This window comes from Parasteatoda tepidariorum, chromosome 9, assembly GCF_982258835.1.
Source record: "Parasteatoda tepidariorum strain Cologne lab strain chromosome 9, Ptep-v5.0, whole genome shotgun sequence".
Classification (NCBI taxonomy): domain Eukaryota; kingdom Metazoa; phylum Arthropoda; class Arachnida; order Araneae; family Theridiidae; genus Parasteatoda; species Parasteatoda tepidariorum.
In genome coordinates, this window is record NC_141763.1 from 42,659,837 (window position 1) to 42,679,845 (window position 20,009).

The 20,009-nt window shown below is 29.6% G+C and overlaps 1 protein-coding gene across 1 annotated transcript in view; it reads right to left on the bottom strand.

The window, feature by feature from the left end:
- Positions 1-626: 626 nt before the first annotated feature.
- Positions 627-20,009, bottom strand: part of LOC107457394 (uncharacterized) — a 166,276-nt gene continuing 146,893 nt past the window's right edge. Inside the window, exons 5-11 of the mRNA XM_087151674.1 lie at positions 16,926-17,061; positions 12,135-12,208; positions 10,667-10,854; positions 7,711-7,817; positions 5,828-5,969; positions 3,366-4,704; positions 627-2,358 (exon numbers count right to left, since the gene is read on the bottom strand). Of these exons, the coding sequence (XP_087007800.1) occupies positions 2,251-2,358; positions 3,366-4,704; positions 5,828-5,969; positions 7,711-7,817; positions 10,667-10,854; positions 12,135-12,208; positions 16,926-17,061 (2,094 nt within the window). The 3' untranslated portion in view covers positions 627-2,250. The remainder of the gene's footprint in view (positions 2,359-3,365; positions 4,705-5,827; positions 5,970-7,710; positions 7,818-10,666; positions 10,855-12,134; positions 12,209-16,925; positions 17,062-20,009) is intronic.

A 20,009-nucleotide genomic window follows, 5' to 3' on the forward strand; every position in this document is an offset into this window, starting at 1 on the left:
ACCTTATTTTAAAATAAATTATAAATATATTAGAAAACCATATTGAAATTCTACGAAAATGTTCAAAAAACTTATAATAACGGGTTACAAAATGTATCTATTTGAGTAATATCAGAAATTTATATTTTGTGTACTCACATATAATTTCATCTTTACACAACAATTTAGATTACATTGATTCATTTCAAACACAGTAAAGCACTATTTATATTTTTCAAATTTATTTTCAGTTATATCGATTTTTCATCTTAATCTATAATGGTTTATTTTTAATGCGCTGGAAAGCCTAAGTTAAGAGTCATTTTTACAACTTATAAGGTACAAAGTTTTGCCCTAGATATTGTTTTGTTTGGTACTTAAACTGTTAATAAATCTGATTCAAAATGCTCTGATTAATATTCAATAATTCAGGTGTCAAACATAGATTAATTATTATTTTTTAATTTTTCACCTACCTGTATTTATATAACTAAAAAAATACAAAATAGATAAAATAGATTAAAAATGTAATGTTTCAAAAAATTCTTTTGTACAAGTCTTTGATAAACGCATGAATGGTGATGTTATTGTATAAGTTAAATATATTTGGGGGAAAATATTTTTTCTATTTTTAAAATTTTGCAGAATTTCTTCAATAATTTGTGAATTTATAAGCAAGTTAAGTTCTAAGCGATTTTAAAATGTGCCTGTGTGAAAGAGGATAGAAATGCTAACTCGATAACATAACATATAGGATATGTATAGAAAAAAGAAGAAGGGTGAGAATTCAGACAAAAAAACTGGTTTTGTGTCATGAAAATGCTATAGTTTCATTTTGAACACATTCTCTGTACAATAATAATGTTTTTCGCTTCTTTTTAAAAAATTTTTACAGTTGCTATTGCTCAATATTTTCTTTGATTTCATTGATTCTTATCAAATCCATTTTTATATATTTCATTTTAAATATTTTACCACATTTTCTCTATTAGAAGAAAATATTGAAAAGAAAGACCTTGCCCAACGATCCTTTTTCATTATCGGTTACAACGGTTTAAAAAAAAATTGTTATTAAAAAAACATTTGATTTTTATTCAATGTATACATATATTTTGCCCTTACTTAATATTTTATATCTATATAAAGCTTTTACTTGTAAAAGTGTTTTTATATACTATTATTATTAATAGACACATTGTAATGATTAGCGGTAATATCTTCATTCATTATAAAATATGGATATAGTGTCTTAAAATAGTTTTGTTATGAAAGGCTAATTTAAAATGTTAAAATTTATTTTAATTTTTTATGGCTTTAAGAAGAAAAGCTAATTTTATTTTAAGAGTATTGAATGAAACGGCTGATGTATAGCTTGCTCAAAACATATTTAAAAGTTTTACACAAACCACAACACTTCAGAGTTAATTTGAGCTTTTTTTTTTAAAGAACAAAAAAAATAATTTTTATCAAATTCAATTTACACATTTTACCATATTTCGTTTGTTAGAAGAAAACATAAAAAGTGGAGACATTGCACAAAGATCCTTTCTCATTATAAGCTACAATGGTTTCATCATAAGTTGAAAGTATTGAATCAAACGGTACCTTTAAATGCTTGCTCAATACATTTTTAAAAATTATACAAAAACCATGATTTTTTTTATTTTAAATTTAATTTTGGTAAATTTTTTAAAAGGGATAAAAAAAGCTTTAAAGTTATTTTTATAGAAAAAACATTTTAGTTTTTATATAAATTAAGAAAAAAAAGATTTTAAATTTAAGCTGGCTTTGTTCAGAACTGGTTTTATACTCTATGATTCTCTATGATTCTTCTCTGTTCTCTATGATTTATACCTAATTTATAGCACAATATATTGATAGATTAGTTAGTAAAAAAAATTTGAATTTCACCATGACACAATATAAATTTTTCAACTCAACAAAATTTTATAAAAATTTTAAATTATTATAATTGACTGAATTAAGAGAATTAATCAGATTCTACGGCACAATAAAGCCTTCAATTTTCTTAGTTTACTACGTTAAAAACTTAACTACATTTGTTAACTTTTTTTTATTTTAGAAATACGGTCTTCTGATTTTTCAGTATTTTCTTCACCGAGAAAGTAGTAGTATTTTCAATCCGTTGCACTACTTTTCATTTGCTATAATAATATTCTTCAATGTAATTTACAAATGATGAAGAGTTCCAAATGACTGTAGATGAAGGTCACTTTTTTGGTGCTGTTTCACTGGTGTAGAGAGCGCCATCTAGTGATGGTCCAATAAAGTGTTCGTTACTTCAGATATGGATAAGAGTGGGTTTCCTTCTTGTTTGACGGAAGATGGTCGTATGATATCGGACCTCACCAGTGGAAGCTGAAAAATAGATAAACAAATTAAACACTAGTTAGGAAAGCTCAAAAGTTTTCTGATAGTTTAAATTTTAGAATGAAATTTCATAAAAAATTGCTATAGTACAGTAAAGTTGTTAACGTAAGAGTCAATTGCTGTAACTAAAATCAATTGACAGAAAAAAAATCAGACAAATTTTTAACAAAAACAGACGCCGTAACATTTGGCATTAACTGCATAAATACAATTATGAGAACTAAATCTTACGAATCAACTAAATGTGATATGTTTTTTTAATGCCTTAATAGATTTTGACATCGAGTAAAATAATTCGAATGGAAACAATAAGGCTCCGTCACTCTTCTTGCATAACAAAGTAGATACTACTACCTTTAAAAAATTTCAAAAATCAGATACAATTTAATCCTCTGAGAGTTTATTTTGGTATTCGTTGCGAAGCACTTTAACTGCATTCTTGCTGAACAAACCGTTTTTTTTCCTTCGTGATATTATTCAATTGGAAATTGGTGTGTTTAAGGAGTCATCAATGACCACCTCTTTTATGTGCTTTAGGAATGTGAAATAAATTATAATTTAAGAAAAAAGCAATAAAATTGAAATTCTCAATTACTTAAAAATTGATTATTTTTGAAATATAACAGGCTAAAATTAGATAAAAGAAAACGGGTATTAACCATTTGCGCTGGAAAGATGTGCCAAGAAAGTGAAGATTCTTCTTTCAAAAAAATCAAAAAACAAATCTCCAACTATACGTACGATAGATGACGGCAAGCATTTATCACAGAAATTAAAAAGACATTTTGTGTAGCATCACAGAAATAGAAAAGATGATTTACGTTGGGCGTCAAACGTTGAATGCCTTACAATTAGGTTCTGCCGACTATTTTGGTAAGCGCATCTGTGAATTTTTTCCCATTGTCTTGCCAGTGCAAATAGCAATGAGATCTTTCAATTAATTAAAATGAATTCGAAATTTATTATAGTTAAATATGAGATATAAGAGTTCATACCTCTAGCCGCATGTCCTGAGTATATGGCGTGCTGCTGTAAGTGACTTGGGGAGCCACTTTACCACTGGCTGGACTGGTACTGTTATGAGGTGAAGCAGATTTGGGTGCAGCCGCACTCCCACTCCACTTGCAAGGTGAACTGGTCACATTACCTATTTCACCATCCTGCTTACCATCCCCGTATCGGGACGATTTCATGTCATAAGTGGTGAAAGAGGAGGAGCTTGTTGCTGGACAGTCCACAGAGAGTGCATCTCTGCTATTCCACGCAAGCATATTATGCCTACTGTCGTAAGGTGATGAGATCTTTTCTTCTTTAGGCCAATGCGGTAGATCTCGAATAGTCATTAAGATGCTATTCGGACCTCCATTAAAAGTGTTTTTGGATTTAGTTCCACTGAGTCCATTGTTGATACACTCGCTGTTCGTGGTGAGGGTATGTAAAGGGAATGCCAAATTTCCTGTACATGTGAGATCTCGAACTTTTATATCATGGTGATCTAACGTAACCGGTAAGATAGATGAAGACGATTGGACACCCACTCCATTATTATTCACCAAACACCCCCTTAGGGGATCCACCCCATTCATGTAGGAAGGTACACTGTCGCAGCAGTTGGACGATGGTGGGGATTTATTGTTCACTATGTGTTGCTGGGGAGGAGATGGTGAATTGACGCCAAACTTTGCCGCTTCAATCTGACATTGGTATAGTTTATCTTCTTTGGTGTTGCTTAGCTGAAGGCTAGCAGAATCTGTTTGAAAAGCACTCGGGCCGAAACACGTTCTGGCTGCCGTTGCAGAGGCAGCCACATCCAGAAAACCATTAGATGGATACTGCGCGACTGCATAGTCCGGATAATAAGTTCCTATAGGTCTATAGTGAAGAAAGTTCTCAGCAGAAATAAACCTCGTATTGTCTATGGCAGCTGAAAATAGGTTTTGTGGCATTGAAGCCGTTGCTCCGTAAGAAGCACTTAAACCATTCATATTGTCTGTTGTGCCATAAGGATAAACATTGTTATAGCCTGCCGCTACTACGGCTGCAGTAGCTGCAGCTGCAGCAGCATCGTCCATATAAGTCGATGTATCAGGCAATGCGCCTCCTACAATAGAGCTTGTAGATGGTGGTCCATTCACTGGGCTTTTTCTTTTTCTGCACGTGGTAATGATGTCTCTAATTTGTGACTTGTATCTCTTTGTCCTCTGGCAGCGGAGGACAAAGTCACTGTCAGAGAGAAGACCACTCCGATCGTTCAAGGAATTTAAGCCACCATCTAAGTAGGTGACTTTGAAGTCCATTGTTCTTTTTCCAAGGAGATCTCGACCTTCTTCTTCCCTGTTTAAAAACAAACAAAATTATAAACCCAAGTTTCAGTCAAAAAAAAATTTATTGCATAGCATGGCATTATTTTTAACTTGGAGTTTACATGTGAAGTTACTTGGTGTTTACATGTGAAAAAGTAACAAAAATATTTGAAAAAGTTTTTTTTTCTATGTTCAGGGGAATCTTGGCTAGCGAATATTTTACAAGAAAAGTAAGCACTTTACAAGAAACTTGAAAAACGGACGAGACTTTACAATAATAAGATTAGAAATGACTTGATTGCTTAAAACCATTGATGACAAAGTAGGACATGTTCAAATAAATAAATAAAAATAGGCCTAAAATGGATGGACATATATAAGGAGAGGTAGATAATACAACAAGCCGACTTATATTTTACGTATTTTGCATTTATGACTCTATTTGAATAGTAAATATTTTCTTATTCTGAGTAAATCATTTGCTTTTCAAGCATTTCTAATCAGATATTTCACTTTGACAATCAAGTTTTGGTTTACAAACATCTTTCTGGGAAAATCCTAAGTTTTACAGTATTTAACTTACATTGAGAATTTCAGAATTCATATGATAAGGTACCAGATTCATAAAGTGCTTCACGTTATTGAACAATTTAAGTAAAATGGAATACTTTTTGTAAGCGTTAAATGATAAGTACTACGTTATAAGCATGAAATATTCGATTAATATTATTTGTTTAATACTATTCATTTCATAAATGTAACAAAATTGAATTATAATTTATAAAAATGTTCTTATTTTATTAAAGTTGGAACCAATGCAATTTTGAATGACCAAATCCACAAATGAACCGAAATTAGTCGAATAGATTCCGATAGATTAAAACAGAGGTATGCAAATTTGTAATTTTTTTTTGTGTACTTAGAAACTATTTCCGACCGATATATTTTAGAATTTACACAAATTAACCTATTTATTATCTACTCCTCGAACACTAATTACGCTAGTTAACCTGTTCATTATCCACTCCCATTTGGGTACATGAAAATCCGACCTAATGTTCAAAAGTTATTCAGACGTTCTGTTTGTTATTTTACGCACTGTATATTCTACATTTTATAATAGGAAAATAAAACTTGAATGCATTTAAACTTACATGAGAGGTCTGTGTGTGCAAAGAATGAAGTCTGGTTTGCTATTTTTATATACAAGTCTTGCACTCGTTTGAAGCCATTGCCAGGATCCTGTTTTTGTTGCTAGCCTATATGCTATCAAACCAGAGGCTCCTGTTTTAAGTACTGCAAAAAAGTTAATGTGCTATTAGGATTATTTTCAATATACGAAATTTGAAGCAAAACCTAATATTTCCAAACCAACTTTTTGTAAGTTAGATCGTTCTTTGAAATTGGATATTTGTAAGTTGGATCTTTCTAATGACAGTTAAACAATTTTTATGTTCCAAGAGCGCAACTTATAGTCCGACAAATTTTTTTAAAATTTGCAATAACAAACAGTCATTAAACAGCTTGCAATTAATTTTGAGTTGTCATTAATAATTTATAACCATTGATTAATTTACCATTAATAAATTATAGTCATTAATTAACTTGTTATTAATAATTTATAGTCATTAACTCATTCGCCATTAACAATTTACGACCATGAAACAATTTACCATTAATCACTTGTAGCAACAAAAATTGATCATTAATAATTTATTAACTAACCTTAACTAAACCTTAACTAATTTTATATTAATAACTTATAACAATTAACTGATTTCACAACAACTTATAGTCTTCAACAAATTTATTTTCAATGTTTTAAAAAAAGGAATTATTTCGTCATGAACAACTTATAACCAATAACTGACTCGCTATAAATAACTCATGGTATTAAATAATTTGCGAGCAATTATTCATAACTTATAACAAATAATTAATTTGCCATTAAAAACTTATTGCTAAAATATGACACTAATACCTTCTAGCTATTAAAAAATGCCATTAATATATTTGTAGCTATCAACTAATCTGATACAATTAATAACTTTAACTAATAGTCATCAACTAATTTCACAGTAATAACTTGCAGTCACTAGCTAGCTAATCCTTAATAATTTATAGAAATTAAATAATTTTTCATTAACAACTTATAGCCAATAACTTATTTGCTTTAATAACTTGCAACCAATAACTAACTTACTAGTAATATCTTATACCAAGTATATTATTAGAAAAACATGTTTAGCGACATTTTAAAAAACACTTGGATTAACGACATTTTCAAAACAATTGAATTGAGGACATATTAAAAACACTTGGAACATAAAATTGATACAGGTATTGAAGAAAGGTTAATTTTTTCAAGTCAATAAAGTGATTTTCAGTTAAAAAAATAATTATTTTGTATTCTAAAGCTGATTCTATCAATATCATTCAACTTCAACTATCTCGAATTTTGAGGCAAAAACAATAATACTTGATGCAATTTTTTTAAATGTAAGTTTGTTTTTAAAAGCAACGAATTTCATTATGTTCAAATTTAAACATATCAGTGAGTGAGAAAGTGCAACATTTATATTTGACAAACTTTTCAAGCAAAACCGAAATGCGTACTTTAATGCATTTAGTAGAGTTTTATTTCATTTATTAATACTTCAATAAAAATATTGTTTAAAGGTTGAAAAAAGTTATTAAAAATTATATCAAAATGAAATTAAAATTCATGTTATCCATGAAATAAAGTATGTCTACAGAATAATATCTGAAGTAATTCATCGAAATTTTAATTTTACATTTTGAGTTTTTATTTAATTTCGTTCATTTGGTTACTTACAATAGGTGTCTCTAAAAGGGATCTGTTGGAGTTATTGATCACATAATAAATTAAATTCGCTCATCAATCGTGAGTTCATTAAGTCTACTAAATAACCTTTTAAGTCTACCTCATAAGTTGAAGTGATATGGTGGGGTTCAACCATTTAAGAAACAGATTCTGTATTGTTCACTCAAATTGAGTATTAAAAATAATGCTTACATTCTTGGTGCGCACTAGCTACATAAGCGAGATCATCATAATGGACTAGGTCATAACAGCCCTTATCGGCGAGTTCTGTGTCAGAGTAGCCTAACACTTGCTTCGCCCTGGAAAAGAAATCAATATAATGAATTAAAATTATTATAAATAAAAAATATATATATATATATTTCTCTTACACGGCGACAAAAAAAAGCCTCATTACAACTCCCCGAATGGCAACGCTAGAAAATCGACCAATGATTGCCGCTAAAAATGTCACATGCCAAATCTAGGTGAGGTGGCTCAACATATAGCGCTTTTAAAAACGGAAACTGAGATAAAAATTCAGCTGCGGCAATCTCATACTAATAGCTATCAACTAATAGGCAGAAGTGAGTAGTCTTTGTCGAAAGATCTCTATTTTAGTATTTTGTCGAAAGCGCTTTTTTTCAAGAATTTATGTATTACGAATTTATTTGACGATTTTTTATTTATATCACGAATTTATTTGTTTTATTATTGTTATTAGTTATTCATTGAAAAATGAGTCTCAGTCAATGAGTCTTTATTTGAATTCAAATTTATTTTAATGACTTAGTATTTACTAAAAAGATGTAATTTTTTTAAAAAAAAGAGTTGTTATATGGATTTGAATGATTGTTTTGAATTCTTAGAATTTGTGCATTTGAATGTACCTAAGTTAGTAGCGAGCGAAGCGAGCTTGGTTTGCGAAGCAAACCATATAAGACTGCGTAGCAATTTTTGGGAGTTGTTGAGCAGGGGCCGCAGCCCACTAGTTGTTATTCAATACTGCTACTTTTATACCACATATATACCGTATGCATTTACCGTATACCGTATATTATTTTTCCTTTTTATTTTTTAGTATTAATATTAATGAAATTTTTGGAATAACTTCCAGAAAGTATAGAAAAAAATAATAGATATATATTGTCTAATCCCTTCAGGACCGTGATGTACGTGATTGCGTGATATAGATGAAACGAGCATTTCTGGTTCTAGTGTCCCTAGATTACGCGGACGTGATCTCAATTCGCAACTCTCGTATTAGTACGGATGAGTACTCTTTAGTACGTATGAACTCGGAGCGTGCGGGACTGTGGTAGCCTTTCATTCTCTTTTCAACAGTCCTGAAGCGTTAAAATTGCACAAAAATAGAGAAAAAAATTTTAAAAATTGATTAAGTTGTTTTTTCATGGGATTTACTTAAGTTAGAAAAAACTTAGTTACAAAAGTTTTTCTACAATGTGGAAATCGTTTAAAAAAATTAGATGAAGATAATTTTAAAATTAAAAATCTCAAAATGTGCACAATTTATACAATCAGCATTATCTTTTTCTGATCATTATTTAATATTTAAATATGCAAAATCTTGTTTACCCGACACCACGGGAATAGTGCTTATCAGACACATTTTTATTTGTCACTACGGGACTGAGTTCGAGATGTTATCTGGAACAGCGAACAGATTGTCAGATATATTTAAGGCAAATTGTCTTATGGTTCATGTTCGCCTAATTTTTGAGCTGTGGTTAGTATATACGATACCCATATGTATGATTCATGTAGATGATTTATAAAACAGAAATTTTCGAAGCAAATTTACAAATTCCACATCGTGATTGCACACTATTAAACCTTACCGATTTTGGAAAATCATGATGCAGGTTAAAAGTGCTTGAGTTAAATCTTATACAGCCTCATCAGATATACTTTCAGAAAAATCGGTTCAACTTTGAGCCATAAAATAGGTACCTTATTCTATAACACGGAGCAAACTTGCGGTAACCATGATAAAGGATAAATTGAATTATATTTCCACACCAGGTGAACTCTACTATCGAGTAATAAAGTTTAGGAAGGATGGTAATATTTTCCAACCTATAACCTATTATAGCACGCTATTAAAGTTGCGGACGTTTAAAATCACAAAACAGTTGAATTTATTAAATTCTGTCATACGGTTCATTTTTTTTCCAATTAGATAGGGTATCAGTTGTTGTTACTAATACTCCAAAGTCTGAGGAAGTCAGACCAGGTCCAAAAGACTATTGACTCGAAGAAAGTCAATGACTTGGAAGAGATTTGCATAAATGTCCTCCTTGGTGAGGCCAGAATAATCCAGTAATAGTCTGGCAGACGCCTTTCGATTGTGGCTTTTTATGCAGATGGGAAGGATTTTCTTAATATGGCCACTAGCTATAAATGGCAGAAATTGTCTTTCGATCGTGGCTTTTTGTGCAGATGGCAAGGATTTTCATAATATGGCTACTAGCAATAAATGGCAGAAATTACCTTTCGTTCGCGGCTTTTTATGCAGATGGCAAGGATTTTCTTAATATGGCAGCTAGCTATAAATGGCAGAAATTGCCTTTCGTTCGTGGCTTTTTGTGCAGATGGCAAGGATTTTCATAATATGGTCACTAGCTATAAATGGCAGAAATTACCTTTCGATCGTGGCTTTTTATGCAGATGGCAAGGATTTTCTTAATATGGCCACTAGCTATAAATGGCAGAAATTGCCTTTCGATCGTGGCTTTTTGTGCAGATGGCAAGGATTTTCATAATATGGCCAGTAGCTATAAATGGCAGAAATTACCTTTCGTTCGCGGCTTTTTATGCAGATGGCATCGATCTCCGCCATAATCCAAACACGTTTGTGTTTGAAATGTCAAAGTATATATTTAGCATAAGAACCCAGGGTAAAAATTTTACTGAATTTTAATATTGGTAATTTTATGCCCTGTCTTTATTCAACCATAATTTTATCTGAAAGGAAAACTCTTATTTTCTTTGTATGTATTTGAAAAAAGGATAACCAAGTTAACTGCATAATTAGTCGTAGGATAATATGGGTATTAATATATTAAATTGTCTTTCATTTGGAATTATAAATTAACATGATAAATATGTTTTAAAATGGTTGTTTTGTGTTGTTCAATGTGGTTCATACCTTTGGTCGAAAGAGACTAGAGAAAGGTCAAGTTTGTGTTTGCTCTTGAACATGGTATCCTTGTGGGGCATCTCCAAGAGGGAAGGAGGACCGAAAGGTGTGCACACAGCGAAGAGGGCAAGAGGAGGGTCTTCCGTCTTGTGATTCTGGCCGTGCAGCACCTTGATGCGACCTCGAATGTCTAACCTCTGCAATAAGTGCAAAGCAGTTTAAAAACAGTTCGTATTCATATGACATTTCAAAAGTATTCTCAAAATGTATAATCAGTAAAAAGGTTTGAAAATAATTAATCAAAGGGTGCAATGCATATCTACATCATTTACAAATTTACAATATTTTTTTGAAATAAGCATTTTGTTATTTATAAATTATAATGAAAAGAGTCTTATAATTATTATACAAATTATCATTACTTCCTAAAATTAATAAATAACTTTAAATCTTTTAAAAATTTAAAAAAATTATTGTAGATAATTTTTGAAGGTATTTCTATTAAATATTGTTATTAGCTTTAAAAAAATAACATAACATCCGTTATATATACAGAACTGATTGATAACTGAAGAAACAAATAACTAGACTAATTATTGCAACATACAAATAGTGATATAATTGTGTAAAACGCACTCAAATTTACGATCACTATAATTCTTTGATTTTAATATGGGCATTGAACAGTCGACCCATATCGAAGTGCAGTTCTTGAAATAAAACTTTTTGGCATTCTTATTTTGAGTCCAATCTAGAAAACTCTAAAACACCTTGTAAGCCATTGAGACAAACTCACCTGCATGGACGATTTTTTAAGTAAAGCGTATCCACGTGTGCGTTACACAAAACTGTAAACCACGAAAGTCTTTGAGAGTTAACCTGATGGATAGAGGATTTTATTTGCATGAGAATATTTAATGTTAGTACTTAGTTCTGTGCTAGCCGTGAGTAATTTATCAACACATCAAACAGCCAATAATGATACGGAGCCTTCAATTACTTAACATACAATGTATAATTAGACTAATGCAAGAAAGCTTTAAATGAAAACTCTGAGTATATTACTGTTTTTTTTTCAAATTAAACGCAATATAAATTTGAAAAAGTACTTTTTATTTAAAAAGATTTTTGAAATAAAGATTTTTATTAAATGTTTGTCCATATCTTACAAATAGTGAGAGTTTTAAAACTTGTAAACTGAAGATTTTTAAAATAAAGAATTGAAAAATTTAATGGAGCTATTTTTACTGAATGTATTATGTACAACTAAGTAATTAATATTTTTTTAAAATTAAAAACCATTTTTTTAAAAAAATAACTTGCTACATTAATATTCTGTACTTTAACCTGCATATAATATTATATCTTAAAAAAAGAAAATTAAGTGTTTTCTTTAATAAACTAAAAAAAAAAAAACATTACGGTTCTTATAATACATTTAAAATACTACGAAGCTAAAAACTAAAATTGTTCTTACCAAGAAACCAGACGTGTTGTCAAGCAAGCACCTGAATCGGACAGTAAAATTCCTTTCCAAAAGTTGACTGTTTTCTGAAAAATAAACATTTGAGAACTTAATATAGAGAAATACCACTATATTTATATATATAATACCAATATATATATAAATTCACTTAATATCACTTAAGATCATATTTTAGATTAGTCAATCATTAAAAAAATTTGAAAACCTTTATTTTTTTCAATAATCTCGCTGGTTTTATATGAAGGTTTGCTAAAAAATATTGCTTATTAAAATGAGGACAAGGTTAATCACAAGAAATGTAACGATTTTCAGCTTTTTCTTTGTCACTTTTGGAAAACGATTTGATTGCAATAAAAAATTTCTAGTATCATACTAAATTCAATATAATGGAGTAAAGATAAATTAGAATAAATCTATCAAATATTACAAAAATAAAAGATTGTAAAGATTTAAAAATTCGTTAAATGATGAAGTGATAAAATTTAAAATTAATAAAGTTTTGGGCTAAAGATAAAGATCTTGTTAATAGAATTTTTTGAAAATAATTCGGACTAAATTTTCTCCAAAAAAATTATTTAATTTTTCTATAGTGCTTTTTTGTAATTTTGCAATGTGAGCTTTAATATTTCTTATGAAACGAAAATCATGGTTACATTTATTTAAAATAATTTTGTATTAATTATTCGAAAATGGCAACATAAAATAAACACTGTTACGCTTATTTTCTTTAAAGTTGTGGATGTTGTTTTTCGTTTAAATTATTAGTCATTTTAGGAAGAAAGGTAAAGAATAAACGATGATTGCAAATGCTGACTCTTATAATATCATCGTGTTTTTTTTTCTTCATTTCCTTTTTTTGAAATTTCTTTTTCAATTTTGTAATGGGAGCTTTGATGTTTTCTTGAAAAAGTATAAATAATGGTCATGTCTACGCCATATACTTTCGTACTGTTTATAATATGAGCACACACTGTACTCTATGTGTTACTTATTTTAAGTTCCAAATTTTGAATTTTCCTTTTTTTCTTTTAAATAATGATTAATCACTCCAAAATTGAAACAAAAAAATATTTAAAGAAGATCATCAATACAGACAGTAAAATTGATGTTGTTTTTCTTCAAAATTATGCATCTTGTGTTTTATTTTGCTTATCGTTCATAATGCTAGTCATGAATAGTAACTTATTATAAGCACACAAACACACTGCATAATATATACTTTACTGATACATTCTCTATAGCAACTTCAGTTTTATTACTTCAATAAAAATTGCAGATCTAAGAGGCACTTCAATTGATTTCCCCTTTATTTTTTCAAACTTTTATTTACTTCTCTTTTACCTGCAATTTTGCAGCGTGAGCTTTGATGTTTTTCTTGAAAAGATCCACATCATGGTCATGTCTATGCCATATACTTTCCTACTGTTTATAATATAAGCACACACTATGCTCTACTTGTTACTTATTTCAAGTTCCAAACTCTGAATTTTATGTTCTTCTTCTTTTAAATAATGGTTAATCACTCCAAAATTGAGAGAAAAAATATTTAATGAAGATCGCCAATACAGACTGTAATATTGATGTTTTTGTTTAAAATTGTGCATCTTGTGCTTTATTTTGTTTATCGTTCATGATGCTAGTCATGAATAGCAACTTATTATAAGCACACAAGCACACTGCTTTGTTTAGTTTTTAAAAATGTTTACCATAATTTATACTTTACTGATACATTCTCTTTAGCAACTTCAGTTTTATTACTTCAATAAAAATTGCAGATATAAGAGGCACTTCAATTGATTTCCCCTTTATTTTTTCAGACTTTTTTTTTCACTTCTCTTTTACCTGCAAAACTTCATTTCATTTCATTTCACATTTCTCGTCTGTATCCATCGGCATAGGGTAAGCGGCTCCTGTAATCTCTTTTGCGGAGGAAAGAGTCGATATATCGGCAACAAGAACACAAACAGAGGAGAGGGCAACTGTTCCCAGCGCCTTTATTGCTGATATAGCCCTGCCTGGGATCAATACTGGGAGATATACGATGGTTGATTGTGATCTGTATCTCGCTCGAAAAGAACAGGTATTTTTAAGGGGTTTTCTCGATATTTATTCGCATCCTGCCTTGAAACAAAGCCAAAATGCTCTATTATAATAGATCATATTGCTTCCATAAACGCTGGAGATAATTCTTATTGTGGTAGGCTACGACATGTTTTGATTTTTTAATTCTTCGCTTTACGAAAAATACAAGCAAATTGGATTCATAATCTTGAAACCTTCTTGCGACGTATTTTGAAATTTTAATTCTTGGTTTTACTCAAAATATAAGTGAACTGGATTCAAAATCTTGAAACCTTCTTGCGACATATTTTGAACTTTTAATTCTTTGTTTTATGGAAAATATAAGCGAATTGGATTCAAAATCTTGAAACCTTCTTACGATATATTTGGAAATTTTAATTCTTCGTTTCACGGAAAGTATAAGCGAATTGGATTCAAAATCTTGAAACTTTCTTACGATATATTTTGAACTTTTAATTCTTCGTTTTATGGAAAATATAAGCGAATTGGATTCAAAATCTTGAAACCTTCTTACGATATATTTGGAAATTTTAATTCTTCGTTTTACGTAAAATATAAGCAAATTGGATTCAAAATCTTGAAACCTTCTTACGACATATTTCGAACTTTTAATTCCTCGTTTTATGGAAAATACAAGCAAATTGGATTCTTAAAAAACCTTCTTAGGACATATTTTGAACTTATTACTATGCTCTTAGTTTTAAAGAAAATACAAAGAAATTATTTTGATTCAAACTCTTAAAACCGCCTTACATCCTTAGAACTTCTAATGCTATGTTCTTGGTTCAAACGGAAATATTAAAAAATTATTTAAATTCCAAATATGAAAATCGTCTGCATTAAAATCATATTTGAATGCTGACGACGTTATTGTTATATGCCGACGATTTATTTCATTTACTATGTTTATATTCCGATGCAGACAATTTATTGTAAGCATGTTGATATGAATAAAATGTTAAGTTTTCTAACTTCATTTATATCCTTCTGTATTGATATTTAAGAGGTAACTTTTAGTAAATATACTAAGCAAAGTAAAAGTAATTTTTAGTCACAAAAAAATTTATATATTTGTTTTTGTAAATTAATCAGTTTTACATTATATTAAATTCATACAACGAATTATACATTCTGTGATCAATATCATTTCATAAGATATGTGAAGCTTTTGCCAATTAAAATTTCAAAATCAAGTTAAAAAGATTTATACTTCGATTGGTAACGTATAAAAAATACATGAATATCATAATTTATATAAAATTAACAATAATATAAGAAACAATTAAAGGAAAAGTGATTCATCACCCTAAGTTGACCACAGAAAGCTGCCCCAGGCTCGGTACCATGTAAATCACTTCAGCTATTATTAATCACTTCAAAAATTAAAAAAAGAAAGAAAAACTGTCAATATTAACAGAAGATGATTTTTAATGCTAGTTGAAATAATAATATTGTGTTTTGCTTCTAAATTATGATTAATCACTATAGCAATGAAAAGAAACCAAAATATTAAAAGAATATCGCCAAGGAATTCTTTGAATGAAATATACAGTCCCTTTTCTCCTGTTATTCCGAAGAAAACACCTACAAGACCAATATATATATGCTTTAGGTAAAGGTACACACATAGTTTTCTATCATTTCTTGTACAAGTAAAGGAAGTCCAGCTTTGGTTTTTATTTTTTCTTCTTTTCTCAGGGGTATTCACGAACAAATGTCCCGTTCTCACACCCTTTGATTGGGAAAGATGCCTGTTGTCCACCTTGGCTCAACATATGATTAGGTTTACGTCCACCAATGCTTCCAATAATTTCTTTATTACCCGAAATATTAGTTAACATGCTGTAGTTTTAAGCAATATTCATTGTATATGATATAAAATATATAGAATATCATAGATAACACTGTAAACTAAATTAAAAGAGATGAATAAGTTTTCTGTAACTTTTGTACTGAATGAAAAATTTATAAAAGTACATATTAGCCATAAAATGAGTATATAGTATTTTGTATTTTGAACATTTCAACGTTTCAGATATTTCTTGCTTTTTTTCATCACTTCTTCAAGGAAATGAACTTTGTTAAAATTAAGAAAATATTTCGTCATTCCATTTTGTAAAAAAAAAAAAAAAAAAACTTTGTAGTGCTTAATATATCTCACTTTTTTAATAATCACTTTATCGGGCGTGCCATATAGATGGATGGAATAATGCTGCACCAACAAAATAAAACTGATAGAACAGTGAGATAAATTACAGTCATGCCCAAAACGTGATTCGAACCCAGGATATTCCTCGCAACTCTTTGATCGCCATTATACATGCCGACGTCTTTTTTGTCATTTTCTCTCTCGATCGCTTAGCCTTCATTTCAGTTTCGTCATTCTAGTCAACAGTCTCCTAAAATGCACTTTGAAGAGGTTCCATAATTGAGGAAACTTTTTCGTCATATATTTGGGAGAACGCATTTCATCAAAAATCACGTGATTTCGTGGCGAAATGATTCTCAATATTAACGAAATACAACTCAAGGATTGTTGAATCGTCAAATGTGAGAGTTTAGCCATGTAGTCGCAAAAGTCGTGTAGGATTAATTAAATGTATAACCGAAATTCTTCACAATGTTGATTAAGAAGTTTGATTGTAGGGTATTGCAAGCAATTTTATTACAACACGCAGTAGTACAGTAGGTGTGTCTTACCCGACTGTAGAGCTTCCTGCAGAGAAAGATTGCTTCTTTCTGGTGACAACTGGGAATTCCACATGAGATGCCTCTGCAGTTCTTCTCTGTCTTCGGAATGGACAAGCTCGTATACACTTTGGTGACAAATATCAGACTGAAAAAAAAAACAGAAAATAACAATCATAAAAACTTTAAAAACTAATATGAAGAAATTAAATTATTTTAATAGTTTGTGGTTATACTTTCACAAATTAGTGTACTGAGAAAAAAATATGTTGTATGATTTATAGTAAAATTTACTATGTTTTTTGCTCTATGGGAACACTAAAAAGCTCGGTAAAATTTTTACCGAAAAGCTTTGGTAATAATTTTGGTAAAAAATTAAAGATGAATTTATAATATGTGATGAAATTTGGGTAATTTTATCATGACAGTTTAGAGCATGGCAAAAAAAACCCATTTATTTGATTAAGTTTACTTTTCAGTTTTGTATTTTTGCGAAATGTGTTATAATAAAAACTATAATTTAGAAAAACTAGAAACTGAATTTTTAAGTCCCCCACACATATTTAGTAAGCATGAAAAGTTAGGATTGCAAGAAATAAATAAAGTGAAATAATGTTTGCTCTTCACTGATACAAGAAATAAATAAAAATGATTTCAAGCTTACCTTCTTCCGCAAAATATTGCTTACTCAAACAGCATTAAAAGATACTACCTTCAAAATAATTTGTCACAACAGGGAAGTGTAGTAGTGTAAAAGCATTCGATTTTTGTTTCTTTAGTATCAGTATATTGACAGTGATTTGGAAATTTATCGTAATGGTAAATTTATCGTAAAATGCCATGCTTGTTACATCGAGCACACTTACTCTAAAATAATTTAATTATAAATAAAATTTTCCCACAGTTAAAAATAATTATGAAAAAATCATACATATATATCTCGTAAAGGATATATGGATTTGGTCTTCATAGTCCTCAATTATGAAACTTTCTTTTGTCGTGTAAGTAAGGTAAAACGACTAACATAAAATTAAGTAAAAAAAAAAATTAAAAAATATATTGAATATGGATTGATTTAACAAAACTATGAAATTACATGATATGATAATATATAAAAAAATATCTTGGAAATTTTGTGATAGTTAATATTTTTCAAAAAAAAAATTACTATACTAAGTACTTTGTTATTTGTAAAAATAAACCCGCAATTAATTTTAATTTAGGCTTTTGATTTAACACTGAATATCTAGGCAGTTTTAATTACAATACTGCATCATATTTAAGAAATTCTTAAAGAAAAGGAATCAAGTCATTGTCAATGAACTTCTGATTCTTTTGAGTCATGAGAATCGATTGATAAATTTAAAAGAATAAAATTAGTTAAAAATAACTTATAATAACTTATCTGTACTGGCATATTTTTAATTTTGGAGAAGTTTTAATATTACTTTTCCATCATACGTATAAAGTTAATAATCTTACTCTTTTCCTTACTAAGATTAGAAAATATATATTCTAATTTATTATTTTAAGTTATTTTTGTGATAAATTCTGCCTAAAAAAGATAGCTTGATAAAATAAAAACTGACTCTGTCATATAAGTAATTATCTTTACTTATCAGAAAACACTTTTAAAATTTGCATCATAAAGATACTTTTTGCAGAGAAATAAAAAAGTTAACTATAAAAATACAGCACTAAAACTAAACTAACGGCTACTTTAGAAATACTTTTTAATTAATAAAAAATTGGGAAATATCAATCAAGATATAATAGATAAGAAAATGTATATTCTAATGCATTATTTATATTTATTTCTGTGATAAATTCTACTTAAAAAAGATAGCTTGAAAAGATAAAAGTTTAATCAGGTAGGTAAGTAATTATCTTTACTTATCAGAAAACACTTTTAAAATTTGCCTTGTTCAAAATACTTTTTGTAGAAATAAAAAAAGTAAAATATAAAAATACTTCACTAAAACTAAACTATAGCTTCTTTACAAATACTTTTTGGTAAATAAAAAATGAGGAAATGTCAACTAAGTATTTTGCTTCAGAAAATGCTAAAACCAAAATTTATTTATTTTTCCCGAAACTGAATTTTTAAGCATCCGTAATATTCGCGCTAGTGTACAAAACTCCCAGCATCACCGACGTAACCAAGAAATAAAAAGTTTCTCCTCAAAACTTTAAACTTAAAACTTTTAACCAAACTAGCGTCATGTCACATTCTTCCCATCCAGAAAAAGAGATCCTGCAGCATCCTCATCCAGGATGATCCCGAATCTTCGTGACGTAGTACCAAGCTTCTAAGTTTTCTTCTTGGTTCTCCTTCCATGCACAAAACAGCGACAAGATCCAGATGCTCAAGAGGAAAAGTTGGGATTAAAAAAAAAGTGATGTGGAAGAGCGGGTCTTTCAAGCACCATCTTGGGGACTCTTTTCTAATTAACGCGTGCTGGCGGAGGATGCTTGAGAGGAAGGTGTAGACCATCTGTTAGGATGCCCACGGAGCAGCAAGAGCAATCCATCATCTGACGAGGGGCAATGGATTGGAGAAGTTGCCGTTTTTGGCACTCCATTCGTTGCTGTCGATGAGGATGGAGATGGGGGGGGTGAGATGAAGGGGGATCGTTATTCTCTTTAATTTCGGAAAAATTTTGACCGGAAGAGTTTCGCGATGAAAGTTTATTCATAAAATTCATCTTACCTTAAGAGGCGTTTCTTTTTTTATTTAGGCAAGATGCAGCATTTGTTGTTGAAGTATAATAAGGAAACGAAGATTTTGATTACAGATTTATCATATAAGCAATTGATAAACACAGCAAGGTGAAGTGTTGTGTGTGTGTGTGTGTGTGTAAATTGCATAAGGAAAAGTGCATAAGGAAAAGTTTAAAGTTTTATTCCTTCAGAATTAACAGAAGTATGCTTGTTATCAGATATTTATCAAAAATACTTAAAGTTCATAAGGCATAAATATTATGTTAAATCTCTACAAAATTTATCAGAAGTCTACTTGTTCTCACTCAGAGAAACGGAGAAAAAACACTGGTAAAATTACCGTCATTATCTATCTATTAAAAAAGAAAGAAAAAC